The sequence below is a fragment of the Molothrus aeneus genome, unplaced genomic scaffold, assembly GCF_037042795.1.
Source record: "Molothrus aeneus isolate 106 unplaced genomic scaffold, BPBGC_Maene_1.0 scaffold_34, whole genome shotgun sequence".
NCBI lineage: Eukaryota > Metazoa > Chordata > Aves > Passeriformes > Icteridae > Molothrus > Molothrus aeneus.
In genome coordinates, this window is record NW_027099005.1 from 1788377 (window position 1) to 1797696 (window position 9320).

Here is a 9320-nt window from a genome sequence, read left to right on the forward strand (position 1 = left end):
CCAGACACAGCAGCCCAGATGTGCCCCCCTGGCCTGGGGTGCCTCTGGCAAGGGAGCAGCAGCAGGCACTGCAGGAGCCTGCAGACAATTCCTGCAGCACTTGTAGGATGATCCTGCTGCCCAAGGGACATTCCCATGGGGCCAGGTCAGGAACTGCAATGGGGAGTGGGGCCAGAGAGGAAAGGGCAAACAGGGATGGGCTGTTTGCAGGGGAGGGGACAGTGATGGGCAATAGGAAGAAATCTGGATCAGGAAAGAGGAAAGAAAGCAAAGGTGAAGCCAAGGAAATGCTCAGGGCAGTTTGGGGGTGGCTGCCAGGCAGCCCTGGCTCTGAGCAACAGCGTCTGCAGTGGGACAGGAAACTCCCAGCTGATGGGAACAAACTTTCTGGCTGACTGCAGAGGCCAGGACAAAGCTGAGTGGTTTCCCTGGTGTCCCCCAGCCCTTGCTGGCCCCAGGGGCTGATGGCATTTGTGCTCCCTCAGGTTCATGTCCCCACAGCAACAGCATGGGGGTGCTCCCCCTGCTGTGTGCAATGCAAACAGGGGCTGCTGAGGCAGTGCTGCCGTGTCTGTGCCTGCAAGGATGGGGCACCTGTGTGAGCTGGGGGAGAGGCCAGGGCTGCAGAGGGGGGATGTTGTTGGCAGCTGCATGAGGACGCTCTGGGACGCTGCCCTGGGCTGTGCAGCGCACTGGGGATGGATCAGGCCCTGCTCTGCTGCTCCTTCCCGTCTGCCCCAGGGCCCTTGCAGAGCCCCAGCCGTGCTGTTTGCCCCCAGCCTGCCCACGGCCAGCCTGGGGCTGCTCACGGGGCTTTTCTGTGCTGAGCATTGGCCTGGCCGTGTTCTTGAGAGAGCCTGGGCAAGGAGCCTGGAGCCCCCAGGCCCTGGGCTGAGGCGTCAGCGCTGCCCCAGCAGTGCCCATGGCCTGTCCCTGCTGCAGCCCCGGCACTGCCACCCCCAGGGCTGTGCCCGGCCCCGAGAGCACTCAGGCCCTGCAGCAACACCAGGGCCACCAGGGCAGCGGGGCAGGGCCACGGCAGCAGCACTGGCAACACCAAGTGCTGCTGCTGCTGCTGGGCACAGCTGCTGGGCCAGCACTGATCTGCCCCAGCTCTGCACACAGACATTGCTGCTGCAGCTCCAGAGAAGGCAACAAAAGGGGGGTCTCCAGGGAAAACATTGCTGGACTGTGTCAGTGAGGAGCTATGCTCTTGATAGCTTCAAATGAAATAAAGGATTTATTTCATTTGAAGCTATCAAGAGCACAGCTCCTCACTGACACAGTCAGTGGGTCATAGTGAAGGTGTGGAGAAACAAAACGAGATATGGCAGATTTGATGGGTTTAGTTTAAGGACAATATTAAAAAAGGAAAACAATGAAAAACAAGCTCCAAAATGAAACCAACAAGAAGTATCAAAGACAACTTTTATTACAAATTATTTTCAGAAACTGCCCAGCAGTTTAATGTTTCCTAAATTGTCCAGTCATCAGTCTCCACACTGCAGCCTGGAGCTCCTGGTTCCTCAGGCTGTAGATGAGGGGATTCAGGGCTGGAGGCACCACCGAGTACAGAACTGACACTGCCAGATCCAGGGATGGGGAGGAGATGGAGGGGGGCTTCAGGTAGGCAAAAAAGCCAGTGCTGAGGAACAGTGAGACCACGGCCAGGTGAGGGAGGCAGGTGGAAAAGGCTTTGTGCCGTCCCTGCTCAGAGGGGATCCTCAGCACAGCCCTGAAGATCTGCACATAGGAGAAAACAATGAACACAAAACAACCAAAGGCTAAGGATGCACCAAGCACAATGAGCCCAAGTTCCCTGAGGTAGGATTTGGAGCAGGAGAGCTTGAGGATCTGTGGGATTTCACAGAAGAACTGTCCCAGGGCATTGCCATGGCACAGGGGCAGGGAAAATGTATTGGCTGTGTGCAGCAGAGCATTGAGAAAGGCACTGGCCCAGGCAGCTGCTCCCATGTGGGCACAAGCTCTGCTGCCCAGGAGGGTCCCGTAGTGCAGGGGTTTGCAGATGGACACGTAGCGGTCGTAGCTCATGATGGTCAGGAGGGAAACCTCTGCTGAAAAGAAGAAGAGAAAGAAAAACACCTGTGCAGCACATGCTGAGTAGGAGATGGTGCTGGTGTCCCAGAGGGAATTGTGCATGGCTTTGGGGACAGTGGTGCAGATGGAGCCCAGGTCGCTGAGGGCCAGGTTGAGCAGGAAGAAGAACATGGGCGTGTGCAGGTGGTGGCCGCAGGCTACGGCGCTGATGATGAGGCCGTTGCCCAGGAGGGCAGCCAGGGAGATGCCCAGCAAGAGGCAGAAGTGCAGGAGCTGCAGCTGTCGCGTGTCTGCCAATGCCAGCAGGAGGAAGTGGCTGATGGAGCTGCTGTTGGACATTGCTTCACTCTGGCCATGGTGGACTGTTGAAACAAGACATTGACAAGCTCGTTGAGTCAATCCTATGGGGTTATTGTAGGAATTCCCTCAAAACTACTTCTCTACCTGTTGGAGAACTTCACTCAACATTTTTATTTTTGAGCTTGTGTTTGTGCTCCTGAGTTACTGATTCATCTTCAGCATTGCTCTCAGGCTGAAACCTGGGGAAGCCCAGAAGGAAAACAGGGGTCCCTGTGTCTCAGTGCAGTCAGAACTACTGGAACCACACAGGTGCCTTTGCTTATTACACCTTCCTCTAGTTCAGCATGATTGAAATTAAAGTGTGCTTGAAAAATAAAGTGGAGTTTTTAAAGACTCGAGTTTAAAAGTCAATTTCTCTAAGCCCTTCTCTCTTTCCCTGTGCAGCTGGACAGGATTGGATACCAAGGGTTGCTCTGGCTCTCTGCTGCCTGGAGTTGTGCCTACTGGGAGCTGTTTCTCTCTATCCAAGCCCTGTCCCTGCCAGTGCTGCCAGAGCCCAGCCCAGCCCTGGGGGCTCAGCTCTGCCCTGCAGACCCCTCCCAGCACAGGGCACTGCCCAGGGGCATCTCCCTGGCAGCAGGGCCTTAAGGGCAGGCCAGACAAACAGAGATGCTGCAAGCCAGGGTGCTGCTGCTGCTGTCTGTAGGGAGAGGAGGCTGAGGAGGCACTTTCTGAGGGAGATCTGAGGCCCATCTGCTGATGCCCAGGCTGACAGTGCAGGAGGCTCAGGGACACAGCCAAAGCTGGCAGCCCCTTTCCCTTCCCTTTAGGAGAAAGCTGAGAGCAGCCCTGGCCATGCAGCACCATCTCCAGAGCAGGAGGAATCTGCCCTGATGGGGGTGGCTCCTTGCACCTGGAACTTCTCCCCTGCAGCGTCCATGGGGAGCTGCCAGGCAGGCTGAGAGCTGCCCCTGGCAGGTGGCACATGCCCTGGGCTGGCCAAGAGCCCTGAGGGCTGCAGGAGCTGCTCTGCAGGACAGCCCTGGGCAGCCCTGGCTGCAGCCCCAGCTTCAGCCCCTGCAGCCGTCCCTGGCAGCAGGAGCCGTCCTGCCCTGTCCCTCTGACGGTGCCCAGGGCAGCCCCGCTCTGCAGCACATCCTCCTCCTCCTCCTCCTCCTCCTCCTCCTCCTCCTGCTCCTCCTGTGCCACAGAGAAACTGGGAGAGTCCTCCTGACACATCCCCCAGGCTCTGGGGTCTGCTGGCTTCAGGAGATCCCTCCAGGAGCACAGGGGACATTGCCCTGCACCCACACACTCACCATGCACAGGGCTGTGAAGATCTTTCCCCAGGTGAAGTCTCAGCTCAATGTCTTCCCAATCCTGATTGCCTTCAGCCTGTCTCTGCCTGGCTCCTGTCCCCTCAGTGCCTGCAGGCAGAGCCCTCAGCCCTGCTGGGCTGGGAGAGGAGCTGGCCCTGGGAAGAGCTGTTCCTTTAAAGCTCAGCAGCACAGAAACAGCACAAGGACTTTAATGAGCCTCTTGGGGATTTGGTGTTGTTTACATCAGACTCAGTCCCTGAGAGAGTGCTCAAAAAACTTCTCAAGAACTCAAACTTAAATTAAAACTCTGAAATTTCTTGAAGTTTTAATGGGTTCCACTGAGGAACAGAACTGAGAAAGTGTCCCCAGGTTCCAGGTAGAGCAGAACACTGCAGGCACTGATGACAGCTGGGGACAAACAAGGCCAAGGTGTCTCTGGTGATGAGCAAAGCTGGATGTGTTTGAGGAATGCCAGGGGCCAAGGCCTGAGCCCCAGGGCCTGGCCAGGCAGATCCTGTCCCTCCCTCCTTGCTCAGGGCTCTTGCCGGGATGGGCACTGGCATGTGGGGATGTGCAATGCCAAGGGCAGGAGCATGGGGCGGCCCCTGCCAGGCTGCTGAGCAGGGACAAGGAGGCCATGAGGCCCCAGGCCTGCAAGGGTCACTTGTCTCCTGCTCCTGCCTCAGTGCTTTCCTTTTTATGGAAAAGAACCATCCCTCCTTCCCAGGCACCCTTGGTGGGAAAACAGGACTCCCATACAACTAACCAATATCATTAAGCTGTAGCCATTGATTGTTTACATTATGCACTTATTTATGCATTCTAACTCTACTGCACACACTGATCACGCATCTCTTCATTGGTGCCTCTCTCTTGTCCTTGTGTTCTGCACTCACTTCTCTGGGTATGTGATTGGTTACAGTCCAGGTGGTTCACAGCCCTCTGTTATCTAGTTCTTGTGCTCTTGGTATTCTGTTTCTCAGCATTTTCTTTCTTCATTTAGCACAGTTTATGTCTTAGTAACCTTGGTGAATTCCAGAGGGCTCTGATAAGAAGAACTACAAGCAATATGGCTGGTGCACAGTGTGGCCTAAGTTGTTCAGATACATTGCTACAACTCCCCCTTCTTCTTCTTTCACCAGCCAAACCCTTTTCACTGTATTTTCTACCAAGTGGGTCACCAATATCACTATGCATGGAATAGCTCAAAGCAATATAATAGTAACTACTAGTAATAACAAAGCTCCCTTTAAGGGATCTTTCAATCCTCCAGTTCTTCCCCATCCCTCAAACCATTCATCCAAGCCCCAATCATTCAGAGTCAATTTCTTCATGTTGTCTTGCAGTTGTTTGAGTTTCCTATGAATGGATGTAGACTGGCCAGAGAGATTCATACAACACATTCCTTCAAAATCCTCACACCTGTGCCCATGTGCTAACAGCAAAAAATCTATAGCAGCTCTATTTTGCAGTGTGCCATGTCTAATACAATCTACCTCAGTGAGCATTTGATTTAAAATAGCTGAACTTGTGTTCAGTGTGGGAATCCATAAAATCAGAGGGTTTTTGGGGAAGCTGCAAAAGGCAGGCCTCAGAGACAGCAGGACTGTGATTAGAGCTAAGCAGTAGCCATGAGATTGGTCAGCAGAAAAATTATTTAAAAAGTAGAAAAGCACGGACAAATAGAACAATGGTCTGTGTATTAACACTTGTCTAGAAAAACTCTCTAAGCTACAGAACAGTTTTTCTAGCAAGAGATTAGGAAGTTTGAAGCTTAATAATGGAGCTCTGTGCATTGTGTTTTAAGGCTTACAAGCAGGTATTGTATCCAAAATAGGCAAGCATTGTTTTAACCAAAGGTACCTGTGCTTATTGTGGTTGGATAGAACTACTGTCAATATGCTTTTGCTTTGTGGGTTTTGGTCAAAAAACTTTTAAAGTAAGTTGTAACATTGCATTCTTTGTCTGCTGCCGAGGACACGAGCTGCTGGCATCTTCCCATTGTCATAACCATGTAATGAGACTGATGCTGGAAAATAAAACAGCTCAAGGCACGTTCCTCAGCAGCCCTGTCCCGTTTGTGATTTGTACATAGCCCCTGGCTCTCTCTATACAAGACAGACTGTGCAAAGTACTTTATGCTATGAATTTCATGCATTGCTCTCAAAAAGAACCAAACCCCCTATCTTAAGGCACTTTCATAACAACATGTACACACACCTCAAAGAAAGACCTCCAGTACTTGACCAGAATCATGAATCTAAAATTATTGAAGGGCCATACCCTCTCATTATGTGGGGGAGAGGATATGCTTGTGTTTCTACAGGTACAGGACCCTGGTGGATTCCCAGAAGATTTATCAGTAGACCACAGATCTGACGATGACCCCTCGAATGAACACAAAGTCAGATCCCCTTCCCACCATGCCACAGAAGCAGCTTTCTCTTGGAGATGAAGAAAAAAGAAATTCATATATCCAAACATTGTGGCAAGGACACTCATCGCACGTAGATACATCCCACCGATAACATCCATGTCAATCTCAAATGCAGACACACTCCTGCCTTTTCCACCATCTCTCTACCAGTGACCCTTTATCCCTACCCCCTCCCTCTTTCCCCTCTTGAAACTGCTCCTTTTTCCCTCCCTCAAACTTCCCTTAAAAAAGAGAAGGGCATGATTGGGAGGAGTTGGGAAGAACTATAGGAGGAACTTAAAAATATTTAAGAATGTCTTAAAATAAGTCCACTAATGTGTGTTTTTATCATACACAGGTAAAAACTACCCAGTGGGAAAGAAGAAGTATGATTCTTTCTGTCACACCCTCCAGAGCACCCCACAGCAGTACCAGTGCCATCGTTGTCATCGTCTTTTTCAGCGCCCTCATCTGTATCCAAGTGACCACCAGCTGGATCGTCCCTCAGCCAAAACAAAACATCTGGGTCACTTTGGCAAAGTCATTAAAGCAAGACAATCTTTGCATGGCCATTGGAAGCGTAGACGGTCCGCTCTTAACATGCCTGGTGGGAGTCCCCCTGTCACCAAACGACTGCCCGTATGTAGGTAAGAAACCCAACCCCATGGACACCTGGGACGAGTGGATGAAGATCCTCCCACGCCATGTCTCCACAGGACTTGCTTTTCCAGGCCCAGGATGGTGTTCTGGGCAGTGGTGTGAGGCACAGGGTCGGTCTCCAGCCATCCCGTGGTGGCTTCCACCATGGTCAGAATGTAGCGCTTGCCCTGGCGTGTCTGGGGCAGTGGGATGGAGTCAATCTGCCAGGCCTCCCAATACTTGTACTTGCACCACCGCCCACCGTACCACAGGGGCTTCACTCGCTGGCCTGCTTGATGGCAGCACACGTCTCACAGTCATGGATAACCTGAGAAATACTGTCCATGGTTAGATCCACCCCTCGGTCTCATGCCCACTTACAGGTGGCATCTCTGCCCTGATGACCTGAGGCATCATGGGCCCATTGAGCTGGGAACAACTCCCCCGTATGTTGCCAATCTAAGTCTATCTTTGGCACCTCTATCTTTGCAGCCTGACCTACCTGCTCGTTGTTTTAGTGTTCCTCACTAGCCCGACTCTTGGGGACATGGGCATCTACGTGGCAGACTTTCACAGGTAGCTCTTCTACCTGAGTGGCAATGTCTTTCCATTCATCAGCAGCCCAGATTGATTTTCCTCTATGCTGCCAGTTGGACTTTTTCCACCTTTCCAGCAAACCTCACAGATCACTGGCTATCATCCATGAATCAATATAAAAGGTATCGTTTTGGCCCCTTCTCTCTTTCAGCAATGTCCAGGGCCATCTGAATGGTTTAGAGTTCAGTAAATTGACTTGATCCACCTTCACATTTGGTAGCTTGTGCAATCTGTCGTGTGGGGCTCCATACAGCTGCTTTCCATTTCCAGTTCATCCCTACAATGCGACAGGAACCAACAGTGAAAAGAGCGTAGCGTGTTTCCTCTGCTGGTAGTTGGTTGTACGGTGGAGCTTCCTCAGCCCGTGTCACTTGTACCTGCTCCTCTTTGTCAGTGAGACCAAAGTTTTCACCTTCCAGCCAGTTTGTATTTATCTCCAAAATCCCAAGGCGATTCAGGTTTCCAATATAGGCACGCTGTGTGATCAGAGAAACCCATTTGCCCCATGTGGTGTCAGTGGTGTGGTGGGTACAGAGAACCTTTCTTTTAAACATCCACCCCAGCACTGGTAGTCGGGGTGCCAGGAGGAGTTGTGCTTTTGTGCCAATCACCTCCGAGGTCCCTTGAACTCCTTCATAGGCAGCCAAGATTTCCTTCTCAGTGGGAGTGTAGTTGGCTTTGGATCCTCTGTAACTTTGGCTCCAGAATCCCAATGATCGGCCTTGAGTCTCCCCAGGCACCTTCTGCCAAAGGCTCCAGGACAAGCTATTGTTCCTGGCTGCAGAGTAGAGCACGTTCTTCACCTCTGCTCCTGTCCTGACTGGGCCAAGTGCTACTGCATGAGCGATCTCCTGCTTGATCTGAGCAAAGGCTGGTTGCTGTTCAGGGCCCCAGTGGAACTCGTTCTTCCTGCAGGTGACCTGGTGGAGAGGGCTCACAATCTGGCTGTACTCAGGAATGTGCATTCTCCAAAAACCTATGGCTAAGAAAGCTTGTGTTTCCTTCTTGCTGGTCAGTGAGGACATTGTTGTGATCTTACTGATGACCTCAGTGGGAATCTGACGCCATCCATCTTGCCACTTCACTCCCAGAAGCTGGATCTCTCGGGCGGTCCTTTGACTTTGCTCTTCTTGATGGTGAAGCCAGCTTCCAGCAGAATCTGGATGATCCTGTCTCCTTTCTCAAACACTTCCATTGCCGTGTTCCCCCACACAATGATGTCCTTGATGTACTGCAGGTGTTCTGGAGCCTCACCCTTTTCCAGTGCAGCTTGGATCCGTCCATGGCAGATGGTGGGGCTGTGCTTCCACCCCTGGGGCAGTCGGTTCCAGGTGTACTGCACGCCCCTCCAGATGAAAGCAAACTGAGGCCTGCATTCTGCTGCCAGAGGAATGGAGAAAAACACGTTAGCAATGTCTATAGTGGCAAAGCACTTTGCTGCCTTGGACTCCAGCTCGTACTGGAGTTCCAGCATGTCCGGCACAGCAGCGCTCAGCGGTGGAGTCACTTCATTCAAGGCGCGATAGTCCACAGTCAATCTCCATTCTCTGTCAGATTGTGCACAGGCCAGATGGGACTGTTGAAGAGTGAGTCTGATTTGCTGAGCACCCCTTGGCTCTCCAGCTCACGGATCATTCTGTGGATGGGGATCACGGCATCTCAATTCGTTGCTATTTCACCATGACTTGGCATTTTCCTATCTTTAAGCCTCTTCCCTCCACGGAGCCCTAGCAGGCTCGGAGCCTGCTACAGATCACAGCTTCTCAATTTGTTCAACGCTGCCAGTGGTGCACTGTCGAGGTGACAATTGGTACTCGTTGCTCTTCCACCCTCAGGAGTCCTACTGCAGATGAGTTTTCTGATAGTCCAGGCAAGGTGTTCAACTGCTTAATGCCCTCTGCCTCTACCGCAGCTATTCCAAAAGGCCACCCGAGTCCCTTGGGGTGTTTGTGAAGCCATTCTGGAAGAAGTCTATGCCCAGAATACACGGG

General features: G+C 52.1%; 1 protein-coding gene across 1 annotated transcript; it reads right to left on the reverse strand.

Moving 5' to 3' along the window:
- Positions 1-1464: 1464 nt before the first annotated feature.
- LOC136570478 (olfactory receptor 14J1-like) lies at positions 1465-2397 on the reverse strand. Its single transcript, XM_066570944.1, has one exon. It carries the CDS (start codon positions 2395-2397, stop codon positions 1465-1467), a length of 933 nt encoding a protein of 310 aa, XP_066427041.1.
- Positions 2398-9320: the final 6923 nt, after the last annotated feature.

Coding starts and splice junctions, on each gene's coding strand:
- LOC136570478 (XM_066570944.1), bottom strand. CDS start 2,397: ATGTCCAACAGCAGCTCCATCAGCCACTTCCTCCTGCTGGCATTGGCA.